The 15,995-nt window shown below is 43.9% G+C and overlaps 1 protein-coding gene across 1 annotated transcript in view; it reads left to right on the forward strand.

The window, feature by feature from the left end:
* Positions 1-8,023: 8,023 nt before the first annotated feature.
* Positions 8,024-15,995, forward strand: part of RAB3B (RAB3B, member RAS oncogene family) — a gene marked incomplete at its 3' end in the record, with an annotated part of 50,952 nt that continues 42,980 nt past the window's right edge. The window contains exon 1 of the mRNA XM_082666710.1: positions 8,024-8,319. Within this exon, the coding sequence (XP_082522836.1) occupies positions 8,092-8,319 (228 nt within the window). The 5' untranslated portion in view covers positions 8,024-8,091. The remainder of the gene's footprint in view (positions 8,320-15,995) is intronic.

A 15,995-nucleotide genomic window follows, 5' to 3' on the forward strand; every position in this document is an offset into this window, starting at 1 on the left:
GGCCGGGCCCCCAAGATACCTCGGATTTCCTACACCTGCCCAGAGCTGGGGGCCCGGCGAATAGGGACTCCGCCCCTGGGCGGGGCATGGGTGGGCCCTGGTCGCGGTGGTGGCCCAGCCCAGCTGCAGCCCGAGCCTCAGCCCGAAGTCGCTGCGGTGGGGACCAGACCCGCCCCGCACCGCCCTGCTCCGCGAACCCACTGCGCCTTTTGCCGCCCGCCGCCAGGTCCAGCGGTTCCGCGGCGCTGCCAGGGAGCGAGCCGCTCGTCCTCACCCGGAGTCCCAGGTAAGGGGCGCGGCCCGGCAGCCCGCCCGGGGAGGATCTGGGACCGATTCCCGGCGCAGGGCGCTGGGGACTGTGAGTGGGCGTTGAGAAGGAGCACAGGGCAGCGGAGGGAACACCAAGAAGGGGCCAGGCGAGGCCACTAAGGAGAGGCACCGCGGCAGTGAAGGGGCGCGTAGCCTGGGGAGGGGGCGCTGAGGAGCGTCTACCCGGGCTGTGAGGGCCGCAAGGAGGGCTCCAAAGGCAGGGGCAGAGGGATTGGGGGAACGAGAAAGAGGGCGCCGGGGCTCGGGAAAAGGATGAGCGGCAGTTGGAGCGCAGTGAGGGCTCGTTGAGGGGGAAACGGGCGGGGGGATGGGGGGAGAGGTAAGGAGGGAGCTGAGAGGGACAGTGCGGGAAGAGCGTACCAGTGAGCCGAGGGGCGGGGAAGGGGGTGCTGAAGCGAGAGGACTGAGAGGAACGAGGGAAGGGAGGCGTGGAAGTGAAGAGCTAAGGGGAGGGGACTGGCCGGCGGGGGTCGTTTCGAGCTGGAGAGGAGTGAGATGGTGAGGGGAAGGGGCGCTGGGCAGGAAGGAGGTGCTGGGCCGGGAGAAGGTAAAGTGAGTGTGGTGTGGTGCTGGAGGCCAGGTGGGTCTAGGCAAGGGGGTAACCTGAGTGCGGGAGAGTGATGGAGCTTGAAGGTGGGAAGCTTGGAAGAATGGGAAGGTGGGAGGCAAGGCTGGGTCTATCCAGGCTGCAGAGAAAGGGGCTGGGGAGCTGATGGAGGGAGAGAGCCCAGGCCTTGGATATGGGCTGTGGGCACCTGAGTTCTGGCTAGGGGTGGCGCATGGAGAGGCACTGGAATAGAGCAAGGGGTTGGCAGCCGGGAGTGGAGGAACTGTCGGGGAACTTGGAGAGTTTAGGCTGGTAGATGGGCTGGGTCATGGTGCGGAGGAAGCCAGGTGTGGGTTGTGGTGTGGGAGTGGGAAGATGATTGGGGCCCAGAGTGGAGTCCAAGGGCATCTATCTGGTAGCTGTGTCTTAGCTCCTCAGAAGGCTGAGGAGGGGGTGCAGGCACTGGACCCTGTTACACAGCAACCTGGGGTCAGAGACAAGAAGAGAATCGTTGACAGAGAAATTCATCCACAGGCTGACTCTGTTCTGGAGTCCAAGTGTGGGAAGAGATTTTAGGGAGGGAGGTGGCAGCTAATAGAGGTGTGGAGGGGAGTGGGAGAAGGACAGGGCCATCCATCCCAGCTTCTTGGAATCCAGATGGAAAAGGGTGGGGGATAGTAAAAGGAGTTGGATGTGTGTGTGTGTGTGTGTGTGTGTGTGTGAGTGTGTGTGTGTGTGTTTGCTCACCTGTTCTGAGCCTATAAAGGGAGGAAGACAATGGAAGTCCATGAAAAGCCCTGTCTGTGGTACTGGGAAGCCTTGGTGCTGAGTTTGCCCTAGCAAAGACATTCTGCCAGAGGATGGTAGGTCAGGGAAGACTTCCTGGTCATGAAGGATTTAGCTAGCGGCAGAGGAAAGAATGTTCAGAGGAAACAGTATGGAAGCAGGCAAAAATATAAAATGATCTCCAGTCCAAGAAATAAATCTCCAGTTTCTTAAGGATTACAATATGAAGGGAGACACCAGCAACCTATAGAGGATGTTTAAGAAGGTTTCTCCTCTAAGCTGGAACTTCTGTGGTTTCTCTTCATCCCCCCAGAGTACAGCACAGGGCCTGGCACACAGTAGGTGCTCAATGAATGTTGATTGAATGACTAATTGAGCTGTGGCTGTGCTCCTGCCTCTCTCATGTACTGGTTTTAATTCTTCCAATAGTTTGCCCGGAAGTCACTTTATTAACTCATTTTATAGATAAGGAAACTGAGGCCCAGGGTGTGATCTGCCTAAGGTTACACAATTGCTTAGAGAGCCAGGGCTCAGCCCAGGTGTCTCTGACTTTGTCTTGTGCTCTTTCCTTCAAAAGAGAAGTTCATCCATTTACTTCTTCACTACATGTATTCAGTTGATCTCTTCTTGCTGGATTTTAAGGCTGTCTCCTCTTCCCTCCTCTTTTCTGCCTGAAGTCAGGTTCTTCCTTAGATGCTTATCAGACTCAAAGTGTTGTTTGTTTTTCACACCAACCCTTGGAGGAGCCATTTCCTTCTTTCCCCCAGCCTAGGACCAGATATGACTTCCCTGGGCCTTCATCTGTATTGCTTGTCAGAAGACAGTGAGCTACCCAGCTCTGTCATTTATGTGATTGTCAAAAAAGAGAGAGAAGATCTGATTGATGCTTATCTGACAAATGCAGTTCTGCAGACACCACCTGTGCCTTGACCTGTCTGCTCAGATCTGCCTCAGGCGGCAGCTGCCTGCTGGGGTGGTTTTTACTTCTCTTCCGAATGTCTGTGTAGCCCCTGCCCCGCTCTTGAGAAGATCCCCTTGGGGGCGTCCACATGAACCTGCCTTCCAACCGTACCTCTCAGCTCTCCCTGTTTTCATACCACCTTCTGGGAAAGCTATGCTGTGTGCACATAAACAAATGTTGACAGTACAGTATGGCAAGTGCTAGGAAAGAGATCTCAGGGTGCTGGGGATGCTTTTCTACTCACCCTAAAATTGTTGTAGTTTTTATTTTCCCTAATCCCAGTCCAATCTGGGGGTAATCAGATGACAGAAGTTCTAGTAATGATGCTCCAGCTGACTTGTATGACCTTTGACAAATCACTTCTCCTTGTGGAGCCTCAATTTTTTTTATCTGAAAATGAAGGGGAGTGGATCAGACCAGGAGCTGAAAGTATTTTTTACTCTTGCCTTGCACCTATGGCAGACATAGCTAATAAAGGCAGGCACTTTTCCAACTGGATTCTATGCAAGGCCAGGTGTAGTTTTCTCCACACAGTGTAGGTATGAAGCACCCTTATATACATTTTCTTTTTTTTTTAAATTAATTTATTTTTTATACAGCAGGTTCTTATTAGTTATGTATTTTATACATATTAGTGTATATATGTCAATCTCATCTCCCAATTCATCATACCACCACCACCCCCTCCGCTTTCCCCCCTTGGTGTCTATACATTTATTCTCTACATCTGTGTCTCTATTTCTGCCTTGCAAACCGGTTCATCTGTAACGTTCTTCTAGATTCCACATATATGCGTTAATATACGATATTTATTTTTCTCTTTCTGACTTACTTCACTCTGTTATGACCATCTCTAGGTCCATCCATGTCTCTACAAGTGACCCAATTTCTTTCCTTTTTATGGCTGAGTAATGTTCCATTGTATATATGTACCACATCTTCTTTATCCGTTTGTCTGTCGATGGGCATTTAGGTTGCTTCCATGACCTGGCTACTATAAATAGTGCTGCAGTGAACACTGGGGTGCATGTGTCTTTTTGAATTATGGTTTTCCCTGGGTATATGCCCAGTAGTAGGATTGCTGGGTCATATGGTAATTCTATTTTTAGTTTTTTAAGTAACCTCCATACTGTTCTCCATAGTGGCTGTATCAGTTTATATTCCCACCAACAGTGCAAGAGGGCTCCCTTTTCTTCACACCCTCTCCAGCATTTGTTGTTTGTAGATTTTCTGATGATGCCCATTCTAACTGGTGTGAGGTGATACCTCATTATACTTTTGATTTGCATTTCTCTAATAATTAGTGATGTTGAGCATCTTTTCATGTGCCTCTAGGCCATCTGTATGTCTTCTTTGGAGAAATGTCTATTTAGGTCTTCTGCCCATTTTTTGATTGGGTTGTTAGTTTTTTTTAAATATTGAACTACATGAGCTCTTTATATATTTTGGAGATTAATACTTTGTCCGATGATTCATTTGGAAATATTTTCTCCCATTCTGAGGGTTGTCTTTTTGTCTTGTTTATAGTTTCCTTTGCTGTGCAAAAGCTTTTAAGTTTCATTAGGTCCCTTTTGTTTATTTTTGTTTTTATTTCCATTACTCTAGGAGGTGGGTCAAAAAAGATCTTGCTGTGATTTATGTCAAAGAGTGTTCTTCCTCTGTTTTCCTCTAAGAGTTTTATAGTGTTTGGCCTTACATTTGGGTCTTTAATCCATTTTGAGTTTATTTTTATGTATGGTGTTAGGGAGTGTTCTAATTTCATTCTTTTACGTGGCTGTCCAGTTTTCCCAGTTTTTCCAGTTTCTTATTGAAGAAACTGTCTTTTTTCCATTGTATATCCTTGTCTCCTTTGTCATAGATTTGTTGACCATAATTGCGTGGGTTAACCTCTGGGCTTTCTATCCTGTTCCATTGATCTATATTTCTGTTTTTGTGCTAGTACCATATTGTCTTGATTATTGTAACTTTGTGGTATAGTCTGAAGTCAGGGAGTCTGATTCCTCCAGCTCTGTTTTTTTCCCTCAAGATTGCTTTTGCTACTCGGGGTCTTTTGTGTCTCCATACAAATAAGATTTTTTGTTCTACTTCTGTAAAAAATGCCATTGGTAATTTGATAGGGATTGCATTGAATCTGTAGATTGCTTTGGGTAGTACAGTCATTTTCACAATATTGATTCTTCCAATCCAAGAACATGGTATATCTCTCCATCTGTTTGTGTCATCTTTGATTTCTTTCATCAGTGTCTTATAGTTTTCTGAGTACAGGTCTTTTACCTCCTTAGGTAGGTTTATTCCTAGGTATTTTATTCTTTTTGTTACAATGGTGAGTGGGATTGTTTCCTTAATTTCTCTTTCTGATCTTTCATTGTTAGTGTATAGGAATGCAAGAGATTTCTGTGCATTAATTTTGTATCCTGCAACATTACCAAATTCATTGATTAGCTCTAGAAGTTTTCTGGTGACATCTTTAGGGTTATCTATGTATAGTATCATGTCATCTGCAAACAGTGACAGTTTTACTTCTTCTTTTCCTACATTTTCTTATTTAAAAATCACAGCAGCCTTCTGCAGTAGGTAATGTGATCATATCATAGATGAGGACACTGAAGCTCAGAGTTTAGGTGACTTGTCCAAGTTCATACATTGAGTTACTGGGAAAGCTGGGATCAGTAGCCAGGCTTTTTGTTATGATAAAGCTGCCACTCTAAAATCTCTTCTAATTCCAGTAATCTAAGAGTGCAAACAGCTGCATCAGAAAAATGAAAACCAATAATACAACATTTACATCAATAGTCTGACACATGGCAAATGTTCAATAAATGTTTACTGAAAGGAGTAACATGCCCAAGGATTTACTCTAGGTTCATTGTTGACAGGGTATAAGGATGGATAAAACTCAGCTGAATCCAGAAGGAGAGACAGACAGTTAATTGTAAAACAGGCTCAAATTATGGAGCCCAGATCAGGGAGAGGACACTTGAACAAGATTTGACTGCAGAAGTGAATTAAAAAGCCAGTGAATTAATATTTATTGAGTACCTCCCATAGATCAAGAAACCATGCCAGATTATTTACATATGATACCATAGCTATTGGTACCATAGCTCATTGAAGTAGGTGGCATTTTCTCTGTTGTAAGGTAAAATGCTGTGGCTTAGAGAGCTGATATTACTCACCCAAGAATTCAGCTGAAGAATAGAGCAGGAATTTTGACCTCTCCCATATTATGTCATGGTACTAGGTCTAGTCTCAGCTGTTAGTTGTGAGGCTTGGGTAAATCCTTATAATTTCTAGCCCTCAGTTCCCTTCTTGATCCAATGGGGATAGTAATCTTTGTCCTTCCAGTTTTATCTCCCAGGTCTATCTAGAGGATAAAATAAGATAAAGGAAATTGAGGTAAGGATAAAATCTGTGTTTTAGTAGAGTTATTCTTTGACCAGGGGTTCCATTTCTAGGAATCTCTCCTAAGGAAATAAATAGGAAAGAGAACAAATATGTAAAGAAATGGTCACTGCAACTTAATTTTTATAATTAAGAACAGAAAAATAAATATATGACTTTAAAGAATTGGTCATATGACACAACCATAGGATGGAGTAAAGTGTAGTCAATTGAAATCATATTTACGAAGAATTTTTAAAATCTCAGTATATGATATAATGTTAAATGAAAAGGAGCAGGATACAAAACTAATTATCTCAGCTATTAAAATATACATGGAAGATATAGACTAGAATGTATTGTATGTTATCATTTATATATATATATATTTATAAAGTATGAACAGACCTCTGTGCTTATATATGCAAAGAATATCTTTGAAAGATACATAAATCGTTAACATGTTTGCCTCTGGGGAGAGGAACTAGAGACTGGGCATCAGGGGTGGAAGCAAGACTTACTTTTCACTGTAAACCTTTAGGTTCCATATTACCTTCTTTTTATGCAAAAAGTTAAGAAAATAATGCAAATTGCAGATGGTGATAAAGTAATACTTGCAAATAGTAAAGTTTGTCTGAATTATTTTCAGTGTGTGTATTACCCTTTTTTTAAAATACTAATTACTGGTTTATTGTAAAAGTGTAAAGGATACAACTCAGGAACAGCCAGATGGAAGAGATGCATAGGGCAGGGTAGGGGGAAAGGGTGTCTTGGAGCTTCCAGGGTCTCTCCTAGCACATCAACGTGATCACCAACCTGGAAGATCTCCACACCGCTTTGGTTAGGGTTTTTTACGAAGATTTCATTACTGTAGGCATGATTGATTAAGCCATTGGCCTTTAGTCATCAACTTAATCTCCAGCCCTTCTCCCCTCCCCAGAGGTTAGGGGGTGGTGCTGAAAGTTCCAACCCTCTAATCATGTGGTTGGTGCCTCTGGCAACCAGCCCCCACTCTGAGGCTGTCCTGGAGCCCCAGCCACCAGGCCTCTCATCAGCGCACAACAAGACACTTCTCACTTGCATTTCCAGAGGTTGCAAAGCTTTCAGGAGCTCTGCCTGGAACCAGGAACCCAGACCAAATACATGTCTTTTATTATATCACAATATCGCAGTGCTCAATAAATGGGAACTGTTATATGGATATTGTCACCATCATATCTCTCATGGGAAATAATGAGTACTTGACAAATATTTGCTGGTAATATTAAGGCCTAGGTATACTACAATGTATTACCTTTTAAATTAAATAATAAGGTATAATTTCAAAATAGATGGCACTCTGGTGCGTGAAAAAGTAAAGGAGGAAATAAACTTCAAATGTTAACAGTGGCAGTTTCTGAGTGGATGCCGTGTCTGGTAATTTAAAATTTTCTGTTTTACATTCTTGTGTTTTTTTCTAACATTTTGTAATGGATATATACTTTCAAAGAAGAGATTTTCTTTTGTAAACAAACAAAGACGACTAGCAGCAGAGTGGAGGATGGTATGAGGTCGTTGTGATTGCTTCCTTTGTTTTGACTTGCTGTTTTGGCCTTTTTTTTTTTTTCCAAACTCAGCTTAGGAGCTACCCCTACAGGAGCCTCTCCTTGCCCACCATGCCTCCAGGTTGGGTTAGATACTTCTCATGGGCTTCCTCAGCCAAGGCTTCCCTCTGTCTTATCACTTATCCACTGCTTTGTTACTCTGTGTTTATGAGTTTTTTACTCTAATCTGTGGTCACTCAGAGGTCAGACACCATGGCTGATTCATACTTGTATTCCTTGTGCCCAGCACAGGGCTTGACCCAGAACAATGTGTTCAGTAAATATTTGCTGAAGGAATAAATGGGAGGCGCTGGGCTCCACCCCAATCCTGAGACAACATTTGGGGCAGGTGCATTGAGGGGATGACTCTGCGTAGTGTGTATTTCCTCAGTGATGCTGGGGCGTGGAGTGAGTGTATGCAGGGCGGTGTGACCATTAAGAGTTAGGTGATCCAGGGTGACACTGGAGGTGTGTTCCTGAGTGACCACAGGTCTCTCCTGCAGATGGCTTCAGTGACTGATGGTAAAGCCGGAGTCAAAGATGCTTCTGACCAGAATTTTGACTACATGTTCAAACTGCTCATCATCGGCAACAGCAGTGTTGGCAAAACATCCTTCCTCTTCCGCTATGCTGACGACACCTTCACCCCAGCCTTCGTCAGCACCGTGGGTATTGACTTTAAGGTGAAGACAGTCTACTGCCACGAGAAGCGAGTGAAGCTGCAGATTTGGGTGAGTCCTGGGCATCTTGGGTAGAAGTGTCCCAAGAGCTGACTCGTTTGCTGGTACAAAGGCTGGGCGGTGAGGCCAGTTTAGAACTTCTGAGTTTTATGACATTAGGCACCAGTGCTATTGTGTATCTGGCCCCTGGCCTATCCCTTGTTGGTTTTATACAGTTTTGCTCTCCTCTGGGAACTCAGGTGTTTCTGCTGCTTAACTGTCCAAAAGGTTTTATCCTGGCTTATATGGATGAGTAACCAAGAATCTGGGCTTTGGAGTTATAGACCTGGATTCAGATTTCAGTTCTGCCAGTAACTAGTCATGGAACCTTGACTAAATTACTTAACCTCTCTGGGCCACACTTTCCTCTTTGGGGATTATAATAGCACCTATGTCATAGGGTTGCTGGGTGCTTAGCATAGTTCCCGGAACATAATAAGTGCACAATAAATGTTAGCTACTGTATCCATAATCTATCACTCTGTAATCACTTCAAACCTTGATGGCTTAAAACAACAATAATAATTCATTAACTCACAGTTGCTGTGGATCAAATATTTGGGAGTGGCTTGGTTTCTGGCTTGTGGTCTCTTATGAGGTTGCTGCCAGATGTTGGCTTAGGTTACAGTCATCTGAAGGCTTGAGTGGGCCTGGAGGATTAGCTTCCAAGGTGGCTTACTCACATGTCTGGCACTGGCTTTAGCAGGAGGCCTTCATTCCTTTCCACGTGGATCTTTCCACAGATCTGCTTCACTCCACAGAGTGTCTTCATGGCATCTCCTAGGGGGAGAGATCCAAGAAACCAAACAGGAAGTGGCAGTGTCTCTTATTAGAGTATTCTATTGGTCACTGATTCAATGTAGGAGGAACCTACACAAGGGTATGAATCCTGGGAGGTGGGGATCATTGGAGACTATCTTGGAAATTGGCCAACACAGCTACTATTATTGACATTTACCAGTGGTACTAATAAAATTTATATGTATTTGAGATGATATAGCAACACGTACATCATATATTTTTCTATACTTAATTAGCACTGGGATTAGAAATTTGTGATTTAAAGTATTCAAAATAGATTTATTATCAGTCCACTCAACATTAATACATTGTACATATATGTTATTAGTATAGTCTGTATACAGTACTTTTCTTTTTACAAATTATTTCCATGTGTTAACACTATCTCACAATCAACCCCATGGGACAGATATTCAGAGAGTAATTAATTTGCCTTAGGTTGACCGCACAGCTACAAAATGGGATTCCAACTCAAATCTTCTGATTCTAAAGTATGTGCTCTTTTCTCTACACTGTGCAATGAGGTCTTATAGAGCTCATATTTTCATTTGTGATCATGTTAAGTATTACTTTATAGAGAGATAAAAGTTCATTTTGTTTATTTAGTCTCTATTAAAAGCATTGAGGAATCAAACCATTAGAAATGCAAGAAGCTACGCATTCCATTTAGTTCATTGGTTCTAGAAGTGTGGTCTCCAGATCAGCAACGTCAGCATCACTGGGAATTTGTTAGAGATGCATAATCTCAGGTCTCTCCTCAGACCCAAAGAATCAGAAACTCTGGGGTACAGCCCAACAATCTGTGTTATAACAAGTCTTCCAGGTGTTTTTTTTTTTTTTTTTTGGGGGGCAGTACGCGGGCCTCTCACTGTTGCAGCCTCTCCTGTTGCGGAGCACAGGCTCCGGATGCGCAGGCTCAGCGGCCATGGCTCACGGGACTAGCCTCTCCGTGGCATGTGGGATCTTCCCGGACCGGGGCACGAACCCGTGTCCCCTGCATCGGCAGGCGGACTCTCAACCACTGCGCCACCCGGGAAGCCCTTCCAGGTGGTTTTAAGGTTGGCTAAAATTAAAGAACCACTAATCTAGTTTAGCTACCTCATGGTGAGAATCAATAAGCATTTATCAAGTACCTGTTCTGTGCCCAGTCCTTCCATTTATGTAGTCTGACATCCTCCCTGCAGCCAGTGCACAGAGGGGGCTGAAAGCAAAGGATATTTGGGGCATGGTAAACAATACAATGAAAATGGAGCAAGGCTGTGAAAGAGCAGGGAGGGGATGCTGAGAGAGAAATTTGCTGGAGAGGCTGTCAGGTGGTGGCTTGGGAGTCAGGGAGACCTTGGACAACAAATAGAAGGTTTTTGAAATGGGCCAGAGGGTACATACATGTCTGATTATTCCTGAGGGCACTGAAGAAACTTACTAGAGTTTATTCTTGTCTTTGTATATAAAATAAATGTTTACTAATATTTACCATATGGATTGACATGGATATCTTCATTTGATCTCCACATTTGGTGCTCACAGATCCTACACTCAAAAAATCTTCAGGTGGGAGGAGATAATCTTCCTTTTAAGGGGTTGGCAGTAGTGGCTCCCTCACTCTTTTATACATTTTCAGCCCATTGTGAACTTTTGCAGTTTTCCTGTGCTTAGTTAAGTGCATTTATTGATTGTACTACCTCATTTTAACTAAATGAACCTCCATGATGGATATGTGGATTTAAAAGAGTTCTACCAAGAAACCTCTGATTGAAGACTATATTAATTATAGTAAGCCTAAGTGAGCACAGAAAATGGCTAGACTGATATCTCCCTGACACCTAGCACAAGTTCATTGTCAGCCATGTTTTGAGGTAAAATCAATGACAATCTAATTAGATCTGACATAGTCAATCACACTGCTTTTGCTAAAAAAAGTTAGTGGGCTTCCCTGGTGGCGCAGTGGTTGAGAGTCCACCTGCCGATGCAGGGGACACGGGTTTGTGCCCCGGTCCGGGAAGATCCCAAATGCCGCGGAGCGGCTGGGCCCGTGAGCCATGGCCGCTGAGCCTGCACGTCCAGAGCCTGTGCTCCGCAACGGGAGAGGCTACAACAGTGAGAGGCCTGCGTAGCGCAAAAAAAAAAAACAAAAAAAAGTTAGCAACGGGTTTTGTGTGCGTGTGTGTGTGTGTGTGTCTGTGTGTGTGTGCATGCATGCTTTTCTGTAGCAAAAAATAAAAATTTTCTGTACTGTTCATATATGCATTAAAATGTAAACATTTAAATATTATTTGTTATTTTAATGTATTTTAATATCGTTTGTGTACAGAAGTAGGTATAATATATATGTATATGTAATCTAAGTAAATATGCAAATACTGTGAGTGCTGTGCCTACATTTTTCTTACAGGGGTATGAATTTGGAGACTACTACCACGGGCATTGGGGAGCATAGAAGGGTTTTAACAAGTCAGATTTTCATTTTAGAAAGATTTCTGGCTTCAGTTTGGGAGGGTAGATGGATATGAGGCAAAGAAACTAGTGGTTTGGGTAAGTTACTAAATGTATTAGTCTGCTCAGGCTACCATAATAAAATAGCACAGACTAGTTGGCTTAAACAACAGACATTAATTTTCTCACAGTTTTGGAGACTGGAAGTCCAAGATCAAGGTGCCAGCCGGTGTTGATGTCTGGTGAGAGCTCTCCCATTGGGTTGCGTATGGCTGGCTTCTTGCTGTGTGCTCACACTTCCTTTCCTCGGTGCTCACACTGGAGAGGAGTGAGCGAGCTCTCTGGAGCCTCTTCTTCCAAGAGCACTAATCCTATCAGATCAGGGCCCCACCCTTATGACCTCAATTAACCTCAATTACTTCCTTCAAGTCCCCATTTCCAAATATAACCACACTGGGGGGTAGGGCATCAACACATGAATTTTGGGAGGATACAAACATTTGGTACATAACACTGAGAAAGTGATAAAATGACATAAGTGATGGAAATGAGGAGAGAGAATTAAGATTAAAATTTACAGGATTTGATGATTAATTAATTGTATAGGGAGAGGGAGGAACATGTATCTTCTTATACACATCTATTTATACATATTTACTTCTCTGAGAGTTCTGTGAGTTTTTAAAGTTGTGTGAGCTTTGGTAAGTCACTTTACTTCTATGAATAGATAATATTCTCAACTGTAAAGGTCTCACAGGTTTGTTGAGGGAGGGGCTACATGATAACATAGTATTGTGCCTGGCACATAGTAGGAATACAATAAATGTTAAGTTCTGTCCTTTCTCTCCTCCTGATCTTCATGCAAATGGTAACTGGGTTCCCTCACAAGGTTTCCCACCTGTGATTCCAGAAGTGCTGGAACAGCATCCAGGGATTCACTAGCACTGTATGAAGTGTTCATATAAACTTTTCAAGCTCATTTGATCTCTCCCAGGGGATTTCAAAAAAGTCATTGTCAGGGTGGAAGCTGGAGAGGGAAGAAGAGGAGATTGTGAGCATCACTGAGCAGGACCATTCACAAAAGGAGTTTCTGTCATCTCTGGGGGATCATGATGGTATTGGTAGTGCCTTGTTCTCTGGGGTCCCTTGCCATATAGGTCCCTGAGAGTCTCCTCTGTGTCCAGAGAGGTTAATTATTGTGGAATAGAGAAGAGAATCTTAGTGGGGAGGTGAGGGTAGGGAACAAATCTCATTAATAGAGAGTGAGAGCATGCACAGGTGTGGAGGGAGGGAGAATTGGTAACGCCACAGCAACACACTTGACTAGAGGCCACTTACTGCTTGGGTGCTTGTTGCCAAGCAACTCCTGGGAAGAGAAGAGTGGGAGAGGGCCTTCCACTACCTCCATGTGGGGCCCATTACAGGGGATATTGGGTCTGGTGCTGGCCAAGGGAAGGATCCGGGGGAGGGGATATTGGGTCTGGTGCTGGCCAAGGAAAGGATCCGGGGGTCTGTGGGGTGACTGAGCTGACCCACCTCTGTGGAGTCCTGCATTCCAGTCCTGGCTCTCCCTGAAGTTCAGTCATTGTGTGATCTGGAATGACCCCTCCCCTCCATGGACCTATTTGGACCTGTTTCCCCAACTATCAAATGGAGAAAATAATCCTTGTTCTTCTTGCCTCATGGGATGTTGTGAAGTTCAAGGGAGGATATGGAAAGGAAAGCCCAAGGACAACTATGAAGTTTTGAGTAGATCAGAAGGACTGTGGATATTGTCAACCATGTGAATTCTTCCTGTACGTGCTTTAAGTCATTCTTTGTGTCTTCCCACCTTCCCTCTGACCCAGGGAGTTAGTTGTCTCCTTAAAGAATGGGTGTTGAGCCCAGAGATGTCAAGTTACTTGTGCAGAGCCAAACAGTAAACTTCCTTCTTTTATTCATTCAATAGACATTCATCTGGTACTCCCTCTGTGCCAGGCATTGTGCTAGCAGTGGGGAAACACCCTTCCTGCTCTCCTGGAGTTAATGCTGTAGCAGGAAAGATAGATACTAAGTACATGGGTGAAAAATACCTAATTTCATCTGTGGTAAGGGCCGTGAAGGAAAAAAAATAGACTTGTTTCAAACTCAAGCACTGAGTCACAGAGCTCAGGAATCGCTGAACTGTGACTCAGGTCTCATACCCCGCATGCAGCTGGGGTCAGGCTCAATTCTATTCACAATTTAAAAGGCTGATGACCTTCACCACACCAGCTCACTCCAAGCCTGGTCTCTGTCAGGGGACGTGGTGGCAGGGGCCTCCACTGTGGAAGGACAGAATGTCCTCCTTCTCGCTCCCACCAGTGAGGCTTTTTTTGGTGACCTTCTTGTCAAGAAGACTTTAAAGATAGGAGTGTCTTATGTGTCCAGGGTTACTTGTATAGAGACTGGGGAATGGACTGGCTGGTCTAACATTTTTCTATCGCGAGTTTGAGAACTCTGTGTTTTGTGAAGGATTTAAAGGCCACTGTCCTCACTCCTGGGCTTGTCCTGGTATTGCTATTCTCCATCCTCTTTCTTTCTCTGCAACTCCCTCTTCTGAAACCCTCAGTCACTACGGTGCTTGCATCTACCTCCATTATCCTACTTGTTTTGTTGTGTTGGTGATGATTTTTTTTTTTTTTTTTTTTGGCCACACCGTGAGGCTTGCGGGATCTCCGTGTCTGACCAGGGATTGAACCCAGGTCCGTGGCAGTGAAAGCGCGGAGTCCTAACCATTGGACTGCCAGGGAATTCCCTTTGGTGATGATTTTGAAAACATAATGTGTATAAAGCACCAGCGTAGTCTTTGGCATGAAGTAAACACTAAACAAATAGTAGTTTTTATTAAAGTTCTAGGGAGATCAAGAAATGATACTCCTTGTCTTCGCCCCTTAAGTCTGGAACCAATTGAGAGATAGATACAAGAGTCAGAGAGATGGGGAGTAATGTGACAGCCTTCTTAGTGATAAAACTAGGATGAAGCACATGGCCCAAGTCTTCAGGGAATTGGAGCTGGCTAATACTTCACTCTGAAGTCAGATAGACATACAGACCCAATCACAGGCCGACATGAGTGGCTAGCTGCCACTAGCTCCTACAACATGCACCCAGGGTCAAAGTCCATGTGGCCCAGACTTACTAATGCTTAAGGCTTAAGGGTAGGTCTACAGTAGAAGCCTCAATCTCCATGGACAGTCTTCTTCATGGAGGGGGAAAGGAGGGTCCCTCCTCCAACAGCTCTTTTTATAATTAAAGAAATAGAAGTAAGCATTCGCTCTAAAGAGAGGTTGGGCAGAATGATGAAATCTGGGAAAAATAGGAGGAGTCTTAGGGGGTTTCGTGGATATCCTAAATTCCATAGTGTTGAGAGTGACTCCCTACGTAACCAGGAGCTGAGAACAATAAGACTAGGGTGAGATAGGCTGTTGGTAGTCAGCTAGTTTCTTTCACTCACTAGCCAACCACCCACATAGCTGCCTCGATGACATTTAGGTTGCCACATGGCTTTGGAATCACTTATAAATATTAAAATGTGAATATCAAATCTGGGAATGTCAAAGACCTATATCTTAGGACCAACAATATAAGAGTGTAATAAAATGTAATGGAGCTTAGGAATGTGGGGAAAGACCATACCAGAAACCCAGACTAAGGAGGATTGTGGCTCTTGAGCAGTCATTTAACAAATATTTACTATGCCAGACAATGGGGCTAGAGAAGTTAATATGAATATGACACATTCTCTGCTCTCCAGGAACTGGTAAGAATGAATTTACCTCTGAGCTCCAAAAGTGAAGTAAAATGAGTAACATAATTCTCTTGTTCTGTTAAGCAAACTGGGACATCAAGAGAGATTGACTTTTCCCTTGTATATTTAAGAATATATAATAATGGATTATTATACATGATTGGTCAACTGTTTAATGGGCATCTGCATTTGTTTCCTATTGCCTCTCTGACACATTACATAAATTTAGTGGCTTAAAACAGCATGGATTTATTATCTTATAGATCTGGAGGTCAGAAGTTCAAAACAGATGTCACTGGGTTAAAAATCAAGGTGTTGGCAGATTTGTGTTCCTTCTGGGGGCAAGGGGAGAATCTATTAACTTGCCTTTTCCAGCTGCTAGAGGCTGCCTGCATGCCTTTGCTCAGGGCCCCTTCCTCCATCTTCAAAGCCAGCGGTATAAATTCTGTCAACTTCTCTCTCTCTCTGACCTTCCTGCCTTTCTCTGATAAGGATGCACATGATTACCTTGGGCTCCTTTGAGTGATCCAGGATAATCTTCCCATCTCAAAACCTTAATTTAATCACATTTGCAAAGTCCCTTTTGCCATGCAAGGTAACATATTCATAGGTTCTGGGGATTAAGACATGGATATCTTTGGAGGACCATTATTCTGACTACCACAGCATCCATTAATAACATGGA

The sequence above is a fragment of the Grampus griseus genome (assembly GCF_964374135.1).
Source record: "Grampus griseus genome assembly, chromosome: 1".
In the NCBI taxonomy this organism is placed as follows: Eukaryota; Metazoa; Chordata; class Mammalia; order Artiodactyla; family Delphinidae; genus Grampus; species Grampus griseus.